Source organism: Carcharhinus amblyrhynchos, chromosome 4, assembly GCF_965287045.1.
Source record: "Carcharhinus amblyrhynchos chromosome 4, sCarAmb.v2.hapA, whole genome shotgun sequence".
Taxonomy (NCBI): Eukaryota; Metazoa; Chordata; class Chondrichthyes; order Carcharhiniformes; family Carcharhinidae; genus Carcharhinus; species Carcharhinus amblyrhynchos.
Window position 1 is genome coordinate 101,902,961 of NC_137327.1, and position 20,457 is coordinate 101,923,417.

Genomic DNA, 20,457 nt, shown 5'->3' on the forward strand with positions numbered 1-20,457 from the left:
ATTTGTGGTTGTGCTCTTGATCCCCAATGAACATTTTACCAGAGGTCATCTTCAAAGAGATGCCTTCTCTTATGTTGCTGATCTATTGGTTCTCTTATGTTGCTGACCTATTTTTCACTTCCCGCAATGTTTGCAATGGACAGGAACGCCGCAGAACTGGAAAACTGTAAAGGTGACCAAACTAGGGACTAACATTCGCTATAAATACTATCCCCATGACACCACCCCTCCTCCACTGCACCCTTCTTTTTTTCTTTAAATTCAGGATAGCCAACAGTTGTACAATTTAATGTTATTCTTCCCAATACTTTTCTCCCCTCTTCACTAGCCTTTTGTCAATGCTGGAATAAATAACTTTGCAATTACTGTGGAACCATATCCTTGACTTCACACAGAGTAGATTGTGTTTATCATTTCCAGCCTAGACATGCTGAATTCAACCTTTTGCTTCAAGACTTACAAGGCATATTTTCAGAGTCTGCTCAAGCTCATTAAGGTTTCCAGGCCCTGAAGCTAAATTAGATACTCAAAAATTGAATACTCAGAGATAAAACTCACTTAGAAAGACATTTCAGATTCAATCCCTTCTGGATAGATTTTATTTAAAGCAAAGAGTTTTGTAAATCAGATTTAAATCCTTCCTTTGATTCTAAACACTGGTCATTGGTGAGTAAAGTTGATTTATCTTAAAGCTTTCTAGGACTCAGAATTCCTTCTGGATTATCACAATCGCCTGGGGTTTCTTGTGAAAAACTCTGGCCAAAATTTTGTTTTTACCGAAAATATTGGCAGCAAATGGATTTCAATTTCTTAAGTGAATTTTGTGCATATTAAGGTAAAGGACAGCAGTGCAGGAGATGAAAATTTTTTTTCATATTTTATTATCCAATATTGACATCATGCAATCCCAGGTAGTTGCACACAGGCAGAGGCAAAGGAAACCACCTGACAATGTGTTTCAGTTCAGATCTTTTACATTAGGTAATGTTCTATCCTAATTGCCAATGATTATCGTGAGTTCTAACTTAAATTACTAATTTGGTCATCATTCGGGTTGCTTTGTTCACAAGCTAAAATTGGGTGAAGACTGTCTCAAACACGTTGACAATCCTTACAAGCTCTTACAGTCATGGCTGCTACAAGCTGCACTTCAGCAAGTTACTAAAGTTCCTCCAACATCTTACTCCATAACCTAAAAGAACAAAAGCAGGAATTACTCAGTTAATGGTAGGGCGTTGGGGAGACTTATGGAACAAAGAGATCTATAGGTACAGGTTCATAGCTCCTTGAAAGTTGAGTCACAGGTGGATAGAGTGGTGAAGAAAGCATTTGGCATGCTTGGTTTCATTGGTCAGAGTATTGAATACAGGAGTTGGAACATCTTGTTGAAGTAGGTCAAGTCAGTGGTAAGCCTCACTTGGAATACTGTGCATAGTTCATGTCACCCTATTATAGAAAGAATATTATTAAAAAGAGTGCAGAAAAGATTTTCTATGATGCTACTGGGATTTGATGGTTTGAGTTATAAGGAGAGACTGGATAGACTGAGACTTTTTTTCCCTGGTGTGTAGGAGGCTTGGGGTGATATTATAGAGGTCTATGAAATAATGATGGGCATAGTTCAATTAGATAGTCAACATCTTTTCCCAAAGGCAGGAGAGGGACTAGAGGGCACAGCCTCAAGATAAGGAGGGGGGGCAGTTTAGAACAGAGTTGAGGAGGAACTTCTTCACTCAAAGGGTGGTGAATCTCTGGAATTCTCTGCCCGTTGAAGTGGTGGAGGCTACCTCGCTAAATATATTTAAGACACGGGTAGATAGGTTTTTGGTAGGCAAGGCAATTAAGGGTTATGGGAAGAAAGCGGGAAAGTGGAACTGAGCCACTTCAGATCAGCCATGATCTTATTGAATGGCGGGGCAGGCTCGAGGGGCTGGATGGCCTACTCCTGCTCCTATTTCTTATGTTCTTATGAGTCTAAAATTAGAGGGCACAGGTTTAAAGTGAGAGGGCAGAGATACAAAAGGGTCCAGAGGGTCAACTTTTTCCACATAGAGGGTGGTGAGTGTCTGAAACAAACTGCCAAAGATAGTAGTAGAGGCACTTAGATAGTGACATAGATAAGGTGGTATAGAGGAATATGTGCCAAACACGGACAATTGAGACTAATGTAGTAGTTAAAGAAAAAGGCAGCATGGACAAGTTGGGCTGAAAGGGCCTGTTTCATACTGTGAACCTTGATTACTCTATGACATGGTAACGCCACACTTGGAATACTGTGTACAGTTCTGGTCATCCTATTATAGAAAGAATGTTATTAAACTAAAAAGAGTGCAGAAATGATTTACTAAGATGCTACTGGATACAATGACCTCTGTGCCTCTATGTTCGTGAAAAGACCAGTACCTCTACACCCATTCCCACATCCCACCTTCTAAATATCACACTATCGTGATTTGAACGTATGTTGTTAGACTTAGGTAAAAATCTGATCACATTGTAGGAACACCTTCACTAGAAGGACTGCAGTGATCCCTGAAGAAGGCCCGACACCATCATTTACAGGGCAAGTGGGGTGGAGCAATAAATGCTGGCCTTACCAGTAAAATCTACGTCCCAAAAAAGAATGAAAGAAAAGACTTTGATCACATTAGTGAATGCTGAGCTGTTAATTTGACTGAAAGCTTAGCACAAGTTATGTCTCATCACGTGATGATCCAGAGCGAAAACAAATTAAATTAGTCACCTGATATTTTGGGATTTCTTCTTAATCTCGCTCCAACAGAGGTTCATCTCTTTGAAGTGCTGAAATGATGTCTGTGATTTAATTCTTTTGTTTCCTTTGTTTGGCTTTTACATTTGTTCCTGACATCCTGAATCAATAATCATATCTATAAAAACAATTAAAATTAAACAGTCATTAAGACCAGATGTATGAAACAATTGATTAGTGTTAGATTTTGGCATGTGCTTTCAATGAAAAGCTGTATTTGCATCTTTTGCCAACAGATGCTTTTCACTGTTGGTTATTTGTGGAAATTAACAAAATGGCTTAAGGAGTAAAAAAACTTACCACATCACATTTAAAACGTATCTTACTAAAATAATTTTGTTACTGGGAATAAAGAGAGATATCACAGCACATTTAAAATGATTCTGTAACACACCTAAAATAACTAATGATCGATAAATTGCTTTATGATGAACACTTCAAGAATATGCCTGTGGACTTGCAATATTTGTGCAAAATGGTGCAGAAGGTGGTCACCAACAAGGGCCTGGATTTTATCAACAGCCGCTTTCCTAACTTTGTAACTGGAACTACGTGCCACCTAAGATCTCTCTCTGTTTCTCGTTTCCTACGCAATTGCAGAATTCTAAGTGCCAGCAGTGTGTATGGAAAGCACACATGATTCAACCACGGGGGAAATATTTCATTGGTGAAACCTGAACTCAGTTGATGATGCAGTAGGTGCAGGTGATTTGTAAAAAAGCCTCTTGGACAAACAGGAAAACTGCATTACAGCAACAAGTTTGATGACCAACTTCATTGCCATTAAGATAAGACTTGAAAGCACAGAAGTGGTGTTTTTCAAAATTAAATTTCACTTCTAAATATTTCACGTTTGATTGATTTGCACAGTGGCACAGTGGTTAGAACTGTGCTACATAGTGCCAGGGACTCAGGTTCAATTCCTGACTTGGGTCACTATCTGTGTGGAGTTTGCATGTTCTCCCCGTACCTGCGTGGGTTTCCTCTGAGTACTCCGGTTTCCTCCCACATTCTGAAAGATGTGCTGGTTAGGTGCATTGACCCGAACAGGTGCCTGACTGTGGCGACTAGAGGAATTTCACAGTAATTTAATTGCAATGTTAATGTAAGCTTTACTTGTGACTAATAAATAAGCTTTAACTTTAATTTCAGTTTATTCTTGTATGCATCATCTTATTTGCTGAGCCTAGCTTAGCTAGAGTTTTAAATGCACAGGCATGCCTTAGGGTTGCCAGTGTTTACAATGGAGATAAGGACATTTCCTTTATCATGGAAGAAACAATTTGGTGTGTTTTTTTCACTCTTTAACTATTGAATTTTTATGTTAGTGCCCAGTGTTATATTCACTGATCTGTGGCATAAGGCTGAATGTGCAGGCTCAGCTGGACCTCCCTTTTACATGCGTTATAAAGGACATTGTCTGAAATGACTCTCAGCAGGAATAATTGAAATGTTATGAGAGGACTCAACACTCTGTAAGGACTCTGCCAGCCAATGCCCTGAGGTGGATACACCTTTGGACAGTTCTGACCCTGTCCTTTAGGTCCCTAATTTTCTTACTTTGGCTGAATGTTCCCCCACTACCTGTCCATCACACCCAGGATGCCAGGCCTTTCCTGCTTCCATTCCTCCATGCCCCAGATCCCACTCTGCAATCCCACTCACCACTGGCTCACCCATACCAGTCCTAATAGCTTCCATGCAAACTCCCACTCTCCTGCACGCTTCCCAAATGCCAGTGTTAAACAAGGAAAACTGCTCCCCTTACACACAACTGCACAAAGCTGACTGACGCACGCCACCTGTAAATAAACATGAACCCGTAGCCATGGGATTCTCACACGCTGCTGACTTTATCCTGAGGGTAGGACTATATTAAACATTATTTCATGTTAATGAGTGACATGCGAATGTATCACAAGTACAAACCTGCTAAGGCCTGTGTGGCGTTCAACACACTGCAAACACACTGTTGACTTTATCCTTGCATCTCAACCTGCCAATGGCGAATCAAATTTTTGCATCCCAACTGATTAAGTCTGCCCACAGGAGAAGTTTCCTACTTTTGCAGTCTACATAAAATCCCCCACCTCCCTGCCCCCATAGGGTAGAGATAACAGGTGGGTCAATATGTGAACTGAGTGCCCATTACTCTGAGGACTTGACAGAAGATATGAAAGAAAGGTTACCATTTGAAAAACAACGCCAAAATAAGGCATGAAAATAGTAACACAAAGTCATATTTGAACACAGAGAAAAGTCATAGAGTGAAGTCTTCTGCATTCACTGGTGGTGATCCTAGAGCTGGGGAGGCATGTAATTAGGGAGGATTGTGCCATATTGGAACTCTACTGCCTTCCCTTCACTGGCAAGTTCTAGATGGGAAGGATCATGCTCGACCTTCCTGCCCTGCTGCCTATTGAGATTCTTAATTGACCAATTAATGACCACTTAAGGGCCTCATCCTGCCATTGCTAGCATTAGCCCAGTTGCAGACAGGCCGATAACCAGAGTGTACACGACAGCTAAAACTGTTTGACCAGCTTGTCACCTCCAGGGGTGAAATGGGTGGGTCTACATCTCAAACAAAGACACACAGTGCCTGATCAAAGGACCGGACATTGGGAAGGGGGGGTGGTGGGGGGGAGGTCTGGGTAAGAGGATACTCTAGCTGCTGATAATCCTCCATCACTGTCCTCACAACCCCCAATCTGCAAAACTGCACTCCAACCACACTTACCCATGGCCTGGGTTGCTCTGTCATCCTGGGACTCTGGTAGGTGCTTTTCTTGCAGCAGCCACCACCTCCTTTGTAGAGCTGTTGAGCACAAAAGCAATCAGCCTCTGATTGGCAACCACCTCTTGGTTGGCGAGATTTTCACCTCCAGGGCCTTGATTCTGGGGGAAGACCGATTGGCGGCCTCGTCACTGCCTGATTGGCTTATGGTTTAGTGGGCTTCTTGAAAAGAGGCACTTTGGGTCTTTCATCAGCTCTCCAGTCAATTGCCTGGTGATACGCTCAACACCTCAACATAATGCTGCCCATAGTTATTAAAGATTTATGCAACAAAGTGCTGTGCTTATACAGAAAAATGTTTGCTAAGTTGTAGTGATTAAGTAGAAATGGCAAATTACGTCAGTTACATTATGTATTGCATCTTTTGAACCCATAGCTGTGCATCAATGTGCAATATTTTGTCATGTGGGTTACGTACAATTTGAGCATTTATGGAATAAAATGTGTTCTTATTTATGGATCGATCGTAAATGATCAAATGTCCACATACCTATAGTCAATGTTGCCCTGTATCTTGAGGGAAGTCATCAATTAAACTTCTGCTACCTCTGTTGTTGATCAATGCTGAAGTTTGAATAGAGAACTTCTGCTACATCTAATAATGGAGTGCTTCAAGGAAAATAGCTTTCAAAAATGTTTTCCTGGAAGAAACAAATAGCAAAAGCTTTAAGAACAGCAATTATCTTCAGTGTCACTGTTAGTGCAGAGCAAAGGATAGACTAATGTTTTCTCTTAGCTTTTCCTAAAGCTGGTTTTAAAAGTCATGGGTCATATTGCACACATTCACTTTCCTTTGCTAGTGAAATTCTTGCTATACACATATCAATGTTACCCGATTGGAGAGAGAAGCAGAGTTACTGGGCTGGAACCTCTGGCCCTACCAGCCGGTGGAATCTTCCAGTCCCATCGAAGGTGATCATTTGTGACAGGTTCCCTGGCGGCGTGGCCACCTAGCAACACAAATGGCCATTGACTTTGATGGGAGCGGAAGATCCTGATGGAGGCCAATAGCAAGCCGCCTTCTCTGCTGGAAAACCTACGGAGGGGGAAGAACATCCCGGCCAATGTTTCAAGTCTGATATTGATTCTAATTCTAATTTGTTTCAGGTTTCCAGCAACTGCAGTATTTTATTTTTATATCAATGTTGCTTTTATTATGCTAAAAGTTAAACCTCAAGATAAGTCTTTAACAAGCAAAACTGCCTTACTGGAGGGTCTATGTATTAACTTGCATTACACCCATTTAAGCTCAAGGGTAAGTTTTAGAATTACACATTTCACATTGTCCTTCCAGAATGCCAATGCCTATAGTTTCTCATTGCAACATCTAGGACATTTAGGTCTTAATTGCCATGCATTATAGGTTTTGATTCTCTTATTTGTAAAGAATTACCTCCTCATGTGAGCTCGAAATCTGCTAATCGAACTGCTGAATGTCTCTCTTCTTGGCCTACTGACAGATCCAAAACTAATCTGACATCACTTTTCCAACTCTATTAAGTATTTTAGAAGTTTCTGTCAAAAGGCTCCACTTTGAAGGTGAAGAAACTTAAATTATTGTGATTCCTTAAAGCTTTTTCCTCCAACACAGGGGATTAGTCACGTTGGTGTTGTCTGTGTTTGCCCAATGGTCTGCACGGTTCCTTGGTACAGCATTCCAGATAAAGCTTCATCATGACCCCTGAGGATAGGAACCCAGCTAATTCAATATCACAATCCAACTTCCTTTTGTTTAATGCCCCTCATACCGTTTAGACATGGCGAGTGTCAAGTCAAGAAGAGAGCACTTGGAGTCATTATAACCTCCTCTAAAATGGGAAGGCTTTTGTAGAGGAGTTTTAAAAACCTGAAGTCTACTCCCAACCTGTCTCCAACCTGCCCAGACTTTTGTTTTTATTGACAAAGGGATGGTGGGTGTTGTGGGGCAACCAACCTGTTTGTAGGAGGCAGAATGATCATTTATATCTTACACAAGGCCTCATGCCTCATATTTAACTTTGAACAACCAAGTATCCAGGGTCTCAGGGAGGCTGGAAGCAAAATGAGATTGCTACATGGAAAAGGTAAGTCCGTTCATATCCCCAAACTTAACTTGCTCCCTTATCAATGAGATTAGGCATCACTCAACATCTGGATCTGCATTCCACACTCTCACCAGGAGAGATCAGTGTTCATCCATATCCTCCCAAGACCTGAATTCCATCTTCTCCAGATTGCCACTAACACTGCTGCAGGCATGGGACCTCCCCTGGAATGCTCCCCACCCAACAGGGAGTAAAGCCTTTCAATCAGGCTGACATCAGGAGGGGAAGCTGTTTGGAGAAGCAGATGCACATTATGACATTAAAATGCCACAGGCTTTACAAAAACACTTCACCACATCTCCTCACAAAACCCTCTCCAGTAAATATCGGAACCAATGAGTATTCTATTTCCAATATGGAGTATTATGCACTGGTTACTTCAAGACATGTCAAATTTCCTTTGTAAAAGCTTAAATACCTTCACTGAGTCCCCAGTTCCTTCTACCTTATGAAGATTTACATAGTTTAAAAACAAGACTGTAATTCCATTTTTTTTATGTTAAGAACTGGATGGATCCAGGAACAGATTATCTGGTTTCCACTCTCTTTTCAACTACCCTGTGTTTTCTTCTCTTCACGTAATCACTAACCCAAGTCCGTATTTTACCTGTTAATCACTGACCTTAGTTTTTAAAGCAGTCTTTATGCATTCCTTTATTAAATGCTACTTCACTGCTAAATCGATGGAGTTTAAAAACAGGAAGGTTACGTTGCAGCTACATAAGGTGCTGGTGAGGTCACACCTGCAGTATTGTACAGTTTTGGTCTCCTTACTTGAGGAAGGATATACTGGCACTGGAGGGGGTGCAGAGGAGATTCACTAGGTTGAATCTGGAGTTGAGAGTGTTAGCTTATGAGGAGATACTGAATAGGCTGGGACTATACTCATTGGAATTTAGAAGAATGAGGGAGGATCTTATAGAAACCTATAAAATTATGAAGGGAATAGATATTATAGAAGCAGGGAGGTTGTTTCCACTGGTGGGTGAAACTAGAACTAGGGAGCATAGCCTCAAAATAAAGGAGAACAGAATTAGGACTGAATTGAGGAGGAACTTCTTCACCCACAGGGTTGTGGATCTATGGAATTCCCCACCCAGTGAAGCAGTTGAGGCTACCACATTGAATGTTTTAAGACAAAGATAGATAGATTTTTGCATAGTAAATGAATTAAGTGTTATGGTGAGCAGGCAGGTAAATGGAGCTGAGTCCACGAAAAGATTAACCGTGATCTTATTGAATGGTAGAGCAGGCTCAAGATGGCCTACTCCTGCTCCTAGTTTTTATGTTCTTATAAAAGTCAATGGTCATTATGTCATTTTGCTCTTCCCCATAAATTTTAGATGTCACCACTTCAAAGACGTCTGAAGTTGGCTAGGTGAAACGATTCCTTTGCAAGTCATGCTATCTGTCATTATTCACTGGTAAGCTGGGCAAACATTAGTACCTGCTCCATTAACACACAGTCACAAAATGAGTACAGCTTAATGCACAATTAGTGCAAGTGTTATCTATACAGTTATTAAAAGTGATTAAGTCTGTTAGGAACATGGTGGTTCCTGAGCTACTGAAAGCATCAAAATACCATGTATTTGGCAGGATGCAGGCTTAATATTTTTTCATTATGAAACTGAATTGAAAGATTGCACTCCACAATATAGGACACATAAAATCAAGAAATTGTACCAGAGAAGATTAGATAAATGAGGAAGTAATGATTAGGTGATGTTCACCTTGGATTTAAAGATCTATAAATGATAGGAACAACAAAAGGATTTTGGGAGTTTGACCACCAATATGAACCAAATGATCTTCCTCATCTATGATCCATCATGCCAATCAATCATAACAATCCATCACGCAAACCAGCCTCCCATCCATTGACTCTGTCTACACTTCCCGCTGCCTCGGCAAAGCAGCCAGCATAGTTAAAGACCCCATGCACCCTAGACATTCCCTCTTCCACCTTCTTCCGTTGGGAAAAAGATTCCAAAGTCTGAGATCACGTACTAATTGACTCAAGAACAGCTTCGTCCCTGCTGCCATCAGACTTTTGAATGGACTCACCTTGCATTAAGTTGATCTTTCTCTACACCCTAACAATGACAATAACACTACATTCTGCACTCTCTTGTTTCCTTCTCTATGAATGGTATGCTCTGTCTGCATAGTGCGCAAGAAAAAATGCTTTTCACTGCATGCTAATACATGTGACGATAATAAATCAAGTCAAATCAAATCAAAGCAAATCAAATCAAATGTGATCTTATCTTGTGAGTGTGATGGATCATGGAAAAAAATGAATCAAAGTAGTTGCTGTGGGTTAAAGAGGGAAAGGAATAAAAAATGCACCTCTCTTTGGTATACTTCACATTCTCTTCATTCTGCCATTTTAAGTTATTTTATTGGCTGTCTTTGCATTACAGTAATCGGGTGTTAATGTCAGATCAGTCAGAGTTGCTCATTCAATAATTTCATGTGTTCCTGGCAGCCAAAACCTGGAGTGATTCCAGTTGCAATCCAAATTGCACCAAAGGACACTCAGTGCTTTAGGATAGATGTACGAGTGACACAAAAATAGAAAGGCAACAGGGTAGTCACTTGCAGTCATCTTGTAATGAATTGTGGAGAAAGATAATGACATTATGTGATCATATTAGTACATTCAGTTTGAAAACAAACGGATATGTAGCCACACTGCAGCTGTGTCTACATGATAGCATGGTTGTCATCCATTTCCCTTTGGTTATTGAAGATGAACGTTTCTTGGCTGTGTATAGTCATCTAATGTGCATTCTAACTTGGTTGTGGAACTCAGTTGCAGACCTACACGGCTTTTCACAATGTGGGAATGATAAATAATTTAATTTGTTGAGATTGTCCAATCTTTCTAGCTGGCCTTCTGTGCTCAGCTGTTGCCACTTCTCGAGATTGCTCTGAGGTAACGCTCTCTTGTGCATTTTCTCCAAGTCCATGATCGACATGCCAGCTTTCCTGATGTTCACTTTCAACTAGTCCTTGAAACTTAATATCAACCTACATCACAGCGATGTACAAGTCGAAGTTGTGAATATATGATGTTACTACCAGGATAACACTTTATCAAACCCCAATATTTCACAGGTCATACCATTCATTTAGAAGTTTAATTCACTTACCAAAATGGCCAGGCATTTACTTTCACTGCTGTTAGACGAGAATAAAAGAGACTTTAACCAGGCTCTTCAAATAAACTCAGAATGATTGATTTATTATAAAACAAGAGTTTGTTTTAAATTGCAAGGAGTACAGAATTGTACTCTGGAAGTATAATTATCCATCCATTTAAAAAAATCACAGCGCCCACATGCACAAACATACACGTAAACAAACAATGGATAAACAAATAGGATCTTGCAAATTAGGGCTTTTGAGGATAGGCTTTATAATATAAAGGATAAAGTTTGCAGGGTTTTGATGCTGTCAATCTGCAACTCCTTCTTGCTGGACTTGGTAGATATGTGAAAGATCTCAGCAATGGAGTTTTGGTATGGTAGAGAAAAAGAACTGGATCAATTCTTCTCATCTCAGCTTTTCAGGTTTCCAAATGCTGGCAAGTTAAACAGAGATGAGGATTCTCTGGCTGCACACACATAATTTCAGGCATGGCAGGGAGAGAATGAGTTCTGGCAGCTTTCCTTCTTAGCTTATTCCCAAAAATATACAGATTTCAAACACCAAGTCCAAAACTTAAAGCTTCTCTCTGTCATGTGATTTCCAGTAAATCACTGGCCTTTTCCAGTCTTTTCCCCCATCAATTAAAGTGATTGCAGTTCAAAATAAACAGATCCCTCAAGTACCATGCTAATCAAGTAATTTCTTAGAAAAGACAGGCTTGTTGATAGTCCAAGGTGAACTAATGACCTTCTGTTTAAAAAATCCAAGTTTCAAATAATAATTTCTTCCCATATTTTAAATAAAAATATAATATTAAATATATAAATTTCTCAGCAATGATGCTTTGGATATGTTATTGTCATTCGTATGTAATGTATCTCCATTCCATCTGAACTGGGCTCTGGTGAGGAGCGTTTCAATTCCAATCATGTTTATGCCACCAAGTATCTCAATGTCGAGTACTTTGTCCTCTCGTTTGATGTCTGTGGAATGAGAATGCATCCCATGCGAAACCGATCTGGAGCAGGTAGTCCATGCACTCCAATATAAACATAATACATGTAGAAGGGTCATATAGGCTTGAAACATTAACTGTGTTTCTCTCTCCACAGATGCTGCCAGACTAGCTGAGTTTATCCAGCATTTCCTGTTTTTACTTCAGCTTTCCAGCATTTGCAGTATTTTGTTTTTATTACAAATGACCAGTTTAGGGGGTACCAAATTTTGCTATTACTTTCTTTGAGTTTTTCTTGCATTAAAAGTGTAGCATGGTACCATATAAACCCCAATTTCTCAATAATGGGAAACCATTTGGTCCCAGATTTCTAAACTTTTTTACAGCTGACACATTTTGATAATCATTCTTTATTTGGATCCATAATCTTCCGTCAATTAACAGGATGTGTTTATCCTCACATGAAAAGGATGGATTACATTGTATTTCATAATTATATTCCTGTGTTTAAGCAACAGGACATGGACCTTGAGCAGAGAGAAGTGAATCCATGAAGAGTCCTAGGATGTGTAGAAAAAATTGGTAATTATTCAGTCCTGCAGAGAACCATCTGTCGCTGAGAACAGCCAAACCTCTGGCAGGGAATCTCTTCACAGACTGTTCCATCAACCTGCCAATAGATGGAGTGCTGCCATTTGCAAAAACACTTGCTTTGCCTCAGTTGTGTCTCTATAGTTATTTGAAACCAAATGATAATCAAAGACAGGATAAAATACAGGACAACAGCGGGCTTAATGCTTTTTAAGCCTGTCCTTTATATGGACCATGTATGATTTTGTCTGTTAGTTACTCTTGCCACTTCACTTATGTTATTGAAGGAAGCACAGCTCCAAATATAGAAAACTTGGTGAGAATTCTCCTGAGGCCCAAATATAATCAAGTGAATACCGTACTCGGAATATCAATTCTGTGATTCTATGATTTGAATTTATCATTACATTCTGCATTATATAATCCTGGTCATGGCAAAGATTTTCTAGTTTCTAATTGCTACCTCACTGGAATCATAATGTTTCAGAGAATATTTGATCATTTGTGACTGATCCTCAAAAGCATCTATATTGTTCTTAATCAGATTGCATTAACTGCCTTTATTACAAGCTTATTCCAGAAAAGTGCGTGCACCCTGGGAAATAAATACAGGTTGATAATGTTTTCCAATGCAGAATAGAACTGCTGTATTTCAGCTGCCTATTTCCACTTTATTGGCAGCAGAGGTTTAATCTGCATCAAACTCAGAATGTCCAATTTGACAAAAGTGTAACCTTTGTGTACTTCTGTGTATAACATATCATTCAGGGTTGCCATTTTACTTTAAAGTCGAATGTGTGGATAAAGTTATTTGACATAGCAAGGGTTAATGTGGGACTGAGAGTCAGTAACACCAGCAATATGATGCAAAGAGATGCATGACCTGAGATTAGGGTCAGTTGTGGACTGGATAGAAACCTACACAGAAGCAAGCATGGAATTAATCATAGCTTGGGCTATACCATATATACATGTGTACAAGACTCAAGACTGCTTTATGAGACCTACTGAACATGCAACATGGTGGCAATGAATGGAAAAACCCAGAAACTCAGAGAAGCTGGAGTAGATATGGAAGAGCTAAAAAATTAAAGGAGCAGCATTCTGACCTGATGAAAAGTACTCTGAACTGAAGGGACGTAGGGACTGTCCAGTCCCATTCTTCTTGAGTGTGTTATATGACAGGAGCAGAAAATCTTACGTGAAGCCCAAACCGCATTTTACATTGACAGCAAGTATCATTACGATTGTTTCTGCATCCCCTCCACCTGCCCCCACCCTATTAGAAAATCCATTCACATCAACGTGAGGACAAGGTGGCATGAGTTACAGATGGGTTTCCCATGGTATGCAACCGGTGGCAGATCTTCCAGGGAGCTCAGATGAGTGTGTCGCTTAGTGGGAAGAGAATCAAGCCTGGGCAGCACCTGGGCTTTGCCTCCTGACACTGCCCTGGCAGTGCCAGTGGGCAGGGGGCAGTGCTGGGAGGGCATTTATTGGGGGGGGGGACGGAATGTTGCGGTTCTATTTTAAGTTTCGTGCACTAGGCCAGCCATTAATAATAGTGACTTGATCTTTAAGAAACTAAGTTGCTGGTGGGTTGGACTCAATCAATACGATGTAATGGGACTCACCCCTTCAACATTTATGCACTAAGTTCCCAACAATAGAGAAGGTCGCTATGGGTACCATAGGTTTCAACATTACTTTACCCACCACATTCTGCAAAAGAAAAAGTAGACTTCTTTTTACTTCTCAATTCTAAACCATATATACATTCTTGTGCAAGGTTTGCTGTTCTATAATCTTGTTAATCTCTATCAATACTTGTAGTGATTGTGTATTTGTACTCCCATATAACTTTGCTCCTCTGTCCCAATAAAATTCTAATTTTCTAACAACTTATACTAACATAGAACCATTATTGTAATAAAACATCCCATGGCCCTACACAGGAGCGTTATGAAACAAAAACAAATGCTGAGTCACATTAAACAAAATTAGGTCAGATGACTGGAAGTCTGGGTGTTAAAGAGTGCCCCAAAAAGAGGAGAGCAAGGTAGAGAGGCTGAAAAGCATAGAGAGGCAATTCCAGAGCTTGGAGCCAAGGCAACTGATGGCATAGTGGCCAATTATAGTACAATTAAAACTGGGATGAAGGTATTCCATATTGGACGACCCTGCCGCTGCCAATGTCTTTAGTATTGAAGCAGTGAATATTTTGTTCTGCTTACTTTACGATAGATCTGTAGCATTTTGAAATTTTCCATTATCAATGTCAGCTCCTGTCATTCATCTGCTGCCGGAGGTTCCCTCAGTACATTCAGAGATTTATGTTGCAGCACTCACTGGACAATGTCCAAGATTGGTCTGAGCTGCATGCTTCTCCAAAATGATGAATCCATAGATTGGAGTTCAACGTGTCCAGAAGTCTAGTCAAAGCTTTCATGTTAGAAGCTTAGTCTGAATTTGGATGTTGGACAAGTGGACGCTTTGCTTTGGTCACACTCGATGATAGTCTGTCGCACAGGCAAATACACAACACAACAAAGGACTAGGCGATGATTTTCTGACCTTGCCATGCCTGACACAGATTGCACCAATCCCAGAAAATAGCACACAGGCCTAAACATCAGTTTTATGCCCTGTGCCAAACAGTTTACAATCATCCCAGTCCCTTTCTGATGCCGCAAACTGGATCATGCCTGGCAAGTGCACAAGGCCAATTAGCATATTTAAAGAAGTATTTAAATTGCATAGTCCCATTTGACACTGGATTCTTCCAGAGCTCCTGGGATATTCCAACCTTCAGACACTGTGTGAGACCATCAAGAATCACTAATGGTCTCCACCTGCAAAGGCCGGGCCTGATGGCCCTGCTGGGGATGGGGGGAGGTGGTGGGTTAGAGACCATTGAAGCTGGGCTGGGGTGGCCAGAGACATGGCTGGCCAATGCCCATTGGGCAGTGCCCATCTGTCAGTGACCACCTGGAATCCTGGCAGTATCAGTTCGGCACTGCCAGTGGGCTGGGGTAGTGCCAAGGAGATGAGGTCTGAGTGGGGTGGGGCCTGAGTGGGAGCTATAATGAGGGGGTGCTCTATGATGGTGGGGCTATGACAGGGGGGCTATGACAGGGGGTTTCTGCAGGAGGTTGTGCAGGGGTGGAGTATGAAGGGGGGCATGTCGGGGTCGTGAAGGGGGCTCACTGGAAGGGCATAATGCCCCAATGCCAGTGATCCGTGTCAGAGAGGGGTTAGGAAACATTCTGCTGATGGGAATGGCCGATGGCCATGGGGGGAGTGAGGAGGCCTCCCACTGCACTGTAAGATCGGGATGCCCTTCCAGAACAGCGCCTGAGTGCTTTGCAGCGAGACACACTGGCATGTTAAGGCCCTCTCCACCCCACCCTCTCCCAGAACAGGCTTGAAATTTACCTCTCTCCTAAAAAACACTGAATGTGGGATGATTGCGGTCTGGACTGTGCCTAACAGACTGGTGTGGATTGCTCCAATACTCTTGCTGTTATGACTTGAGGGAAAATTCCGCCCCTAAATTTCATACTCCAAAAAAATCTGTCAGAGTGACTTTCTTACTTCATACTTCTGGTGGGAAACCTCACTAATTGTAGCACATTTTGGAATTTTTGCTACATAACATAAAAAAGAGTACAGATCTCTGGCATCAATCTAAACATCTCTACAGCTTGTTGATGCTGAACTACAAAACTACATTTGTAGACAGACCCCATGAGATTTTGACTGGCCTTTCAGCCAACGGACTGCATCTGGTATAATTATGTCTTATTTCTAAACTAGATTGGCAGGGGATGGGAGCCTGAGAGGGAGCTAGGGAGCTCAGATTAGAGGGAAGCAACACTGGTAATAGGAAATAGAAAGTAGAAAATGAAATTAGAAGGCAGACGAAGCAAAGGCAAGCATCAAATGGGATCACAACGCAGAATATGTTAAAAAGACACTCCATCTGAATGCATTTACAATAAGATGGCTGATTTGAAAGCACAAATAGAGGTAAATGGGTGTGATTTAACTGTCATAATAGAGACATGGTTACAGGGTGACCAAGACTGGGAACTGAATATCCACGTATATTCTTCATTGAGGAAGGATAGGCAAAAAGGGAAAGGGGCTGAGATAATGCTGTTAATGAAGGATAAGATCAGTATATTAGTGAGAGAGAAACTTAGGTTGAAGGTTTAGAAGGATGTAGAATTAGTTTGAGTGGGGCTAAGAAACTGTAAGGGGCAGCAATCAGTAGCTGGAGTTTCTATAGGCCACCAAACTGTAGTAGTAACATTGGCATTATATAAATCAGAAAAATAGAGTCGCATGTGGTAATACAGTAATAATGGGCAGCTTTAATTTACATATAGACCATTAAACCTAACTAGCATTAATTCTGTTAAGAATGAATTGCTGAAGAGGGTAGAAGATGGTCTTCTGGAGCAGTACATTGCAGGGCCAACTAGGGATTGGGCTATTTTATGTTTAATGTTATATTATAATTAATAACCTTGTTATAAAGGAGGCTTTAGGAAATAATGACTATAATATGATGAAATTTTATATTAATCTTGGAAGTGATATAGTTCATTCTTAAATTAGAGTCTTAAACCTAAACAAAGAAAACTATGAAGGTTTGAGGGGCAAATTGGTTATAGTGGATTGGGAAAATCCACCAATATATTTGATGGTAGTCAGGCAACAGCTAGTATTTAGGGTGATATGGTGGCGCAGTGGTTAGCACTGCTGCCTCACCTAGTTTCCAGGACCTATTTTCAATTCTGGCCTTGTGTGACTGATTGTGTAGAGTTTGCATGTTCCTCATGTCTTTGTGGGTTTCCTCTGGTTTCCTCTCACAGTCCAAAGATGTGCAGGGTAGGTTGATTGGCTATGCTAATAGCCCCTTAGTGTCCCAAGATGTGTAGGTTAGGTGGATTAGTGAGGTTACGGGGTAGGGATTAGGTAAGATGCTCTGTCAGGGAGTCGGCGTCTACTCGACGGGCTGGCTGGCCTACTTCTGTACTGCAGGGATTCTATGATACTATGGTCTGCAAAAAGTATACATTCTTCTCAGACACAGAAACCTAACAGGAAAGGTGAATCAACTACGGCTAACAAAAGAATTTAAAGATTGCATTAGATCAAAGGAAGTGACTGAGAAGGCTTCCACAAAAAGTGGTAAACCCGAGAATTGGGAGCAAATTAGAATTCAGCAAAGGAGGACCAAGAAACTGATAAAGAAAGTGAAAAGAGAAGATGAATGCAAACTAGCGAGAACTACAAAGGTGGATTATATGAGTTTCTTTAGGCATGTGAAAAGGAAAAGATTAGCAAGAACAAATATGTATCCATTACAGGTAGAGACAGGAGAATATATAGGGAGGCTAGGGAATGGCAGAGAAATTTAACAATTATTTTCTGTCTGTCTTCATGAAGAAAGATACAGAAAATCTCCCAGAAATACTAAGAAACCCAGGGGCTTTTGAAGTAAGGAGCTGAAAGAAATTAGTATTAATAAAAAGGTCGTGCTCAAAAATTAATTGCATTGAAGATTGATAAATCCTCTGGATTTGATGAGTTACATCCCAGAGATTTGAGGGGACTGCCTATTGAGATAATGCTTGCATGGGTAGTTACTTTTCAGAATTCTATAGATTCTAGCAAGGGTCCTCTAGATGGGATTTAGATGTTGCCACTTTGTTCATGCTGCTTTGGTGTGATTCTTTATTACAAAAGACCTGATCCTTGAGGCAGAGCCACCCCTTTCTTGCATACTCTCTGAAGCAATCTCACTGACCCTTACGTCTTCAGCTCTTTTTCTGGAACTTGCAGCAGGACAGCTTTAAGAGGAACCAATGACCTTTTACAAGCTGTAGGAAAGGCATATACAGGCCCTGACCTCTGGCTATTCCCAACATGATGTGGAAATGCCGGTGTTGGACTGGGGTAAACACAGTAAGAAGTCTCACAACACCAGGTTAGAGTTCAACAGGTTTATTTGGTAGCACAAGCCACTAGCTTTCGGAATGCTGCCCTTTCATCAGGTGAGTGGGAGTTCTGTTCAAAAACTGGGCATATAAAGACACAAACTCAATTTACAAAATAATGGTTGGAATACAAGCCTTTACAGGTAATCAAGTCTTAAAGGTACAGACAACGTGAATGGAGAGAGGGTTAAGTACAGGTTAAAGAGATGTGTATTGTCTCCAGACAGGACAGTTAGCCCAGTCAAGTTGTGGGGGTTACATAGTGTGACATGAACCCAAGATCCCAACATACCATTCCCGAATTTCAAAACATATTAAAGTAAGCTGGTCTTCTGAGGTGCAATACTAGAATACATTATTGATACCTGGATCTTTTGCAATTTCAAGCTAAAGTTAGTCAATTTAAAATCTTTAGTTGAATCACGTTCACTTAAGCTCTTCTTCAATTAAGTTCAATTCTGTCAGCTTGTGCTTATAACTCAAACATGTAAAATGGCAGACCTGGTTGATCTTCTTTGAATCTTCTCCAGCATGTCAATGTCACTTTGAAGGCAGGAAATTAAAATGACAGAAAATAGCCCATTTGGAAGTATGGAGGGTTAAAAATAATCAATTTTGATTTATAATGAATACCTCAGGAAGAATTCCCCTAAATCTGCAGCCTTGTTAGTAACATGTTGCCATGTGACCTCAGCACCCAAACACATTCTTTTCCATACTTGGCAATGACCGTCTGTCTTCACTTCTGAACCAATTTAATATTAACTGTGATTTTCTTACGCCACACTTGAGGTGATTTTCAAACTGGGCATATAAAGACACAAACTCAATTTCCAAAATAATGGTTGGAATACAAGCCTTTACAGGTAATCAAGTCTTAAAGGTACAGACAATGTGAATGGACAGAGGGTTAAGTACAGGTTAAAGAGATGTGTATTGTCTCCAGACAGGACAGTTAGCCCAGTCAAGTTGTGGGGGTTACATAGTGTGACACTTGAGGTGAGAAACCTCAATTAATGACTGCATGTTATGGAAATAGCCCTGCATAATATCTTCCAACAGTTTGAAGTAAAAGGTCAGAAAATCATGTGGAATGCATACACAGGTTGCTGCTTGCAACTGGGTGAGGCTTCCCGTTAGGAAAGCAAATTTGGAAAATTACCCTCCAATGCCATTTGTTAAGCGCATCTACTTCATTTATCCAGATCTCCTTAAATGCCATTATTTCCTTCAAACTAGTCTCCTGGGCAAATGAATAAATCTACTTTATATTGTCGCACCACTTTTTAATCCAACAAGCTAATTTGCCCTTGGCTTTACACATCTTAAAAGCCTACAAAGCTTTCTGGAAATCTAAATAGATTCTATGTTGCCTAGTAATTTAGTTATCTCTTCAGAGAAAGCCAATAGATTTGTGAGGCTTCTAAAACCATGCTGACAGTTCTTTAGAAGCTCCGTGCTCTTTAGAAAATCTTTGATAGGATCTTGTAAAATCTTTTTAAGCAATTTCCCCTTTGCTTAGTCTTGTTTTTGAACAACAGGATTGAGGCAGCTATGCACCAGTCCACAGTTGCAGCTCATATTTATAGAGCCCCTAAAAATATTGCTCATACACTCAATCTCTTTCTATGAGGATTTTATGATATGTGCACCATCGGTCGAAATGCCTTAAAGATTATTTTCATTTCTGATTGTGTATTTAGATATGTTAAAAAAAACATTTAGATATGTTAAAAAAAAGATTTGTGCCCAGATTGACTGAATTTGAAATGTGTTTACAGCCTTTTTTCATGACAACCGATGTAAATAATTCATATGCTCCTGATAGTGCATAATATTTTTAGTTTGTACAACAATTGTACATTTATCTGGCCTTTATATAAAAATAATTCTTGGTAATTATATGTTATAATTTGGATGTAGATGAGTTCTTCTTTGTGCAATAGTCTGACTCACTGACCAAACCTTTAGAAGATATGTCATCCACCTTCAGCATCATCATCATTATAAAGATTGCCTTAAAAAAAACTATCAATGTTTGCATATTTAAATGCTTCAGCATTGGCCAAATTTTCAACAATTTACTGGTTTGCTGT

The 20,457-nt window shown here is 40.3% G+C and overlaps 1 protein-coding gene across 1 annotated transcript in view; it reads right to left on the minus strand.

The window, feature by feature from the left end:
* drp2 (dystrophin related protein 2) overlaps nucleotides 1-2,825 on the minus strand; it is a 49,729-nt gene extending 46,904 nt beyond the window's left edge. Inside the window, exon 1 of the mRNA XM_080188243.1 lies at nucleotides 2,744-2,825. Coding sequence (XP_080044369.1) covers nucleotides 2,744-2,790 — 47 coding nt within the window. The 5' untranslated portion in view covers nucleotides 2,791-2,825. The remainder of the gene's footprint in view (nucleotides 1-2,743) is intronic.
* Nucleotides 2,826-20,457: the final 17,632 nt, after the last annotated feature.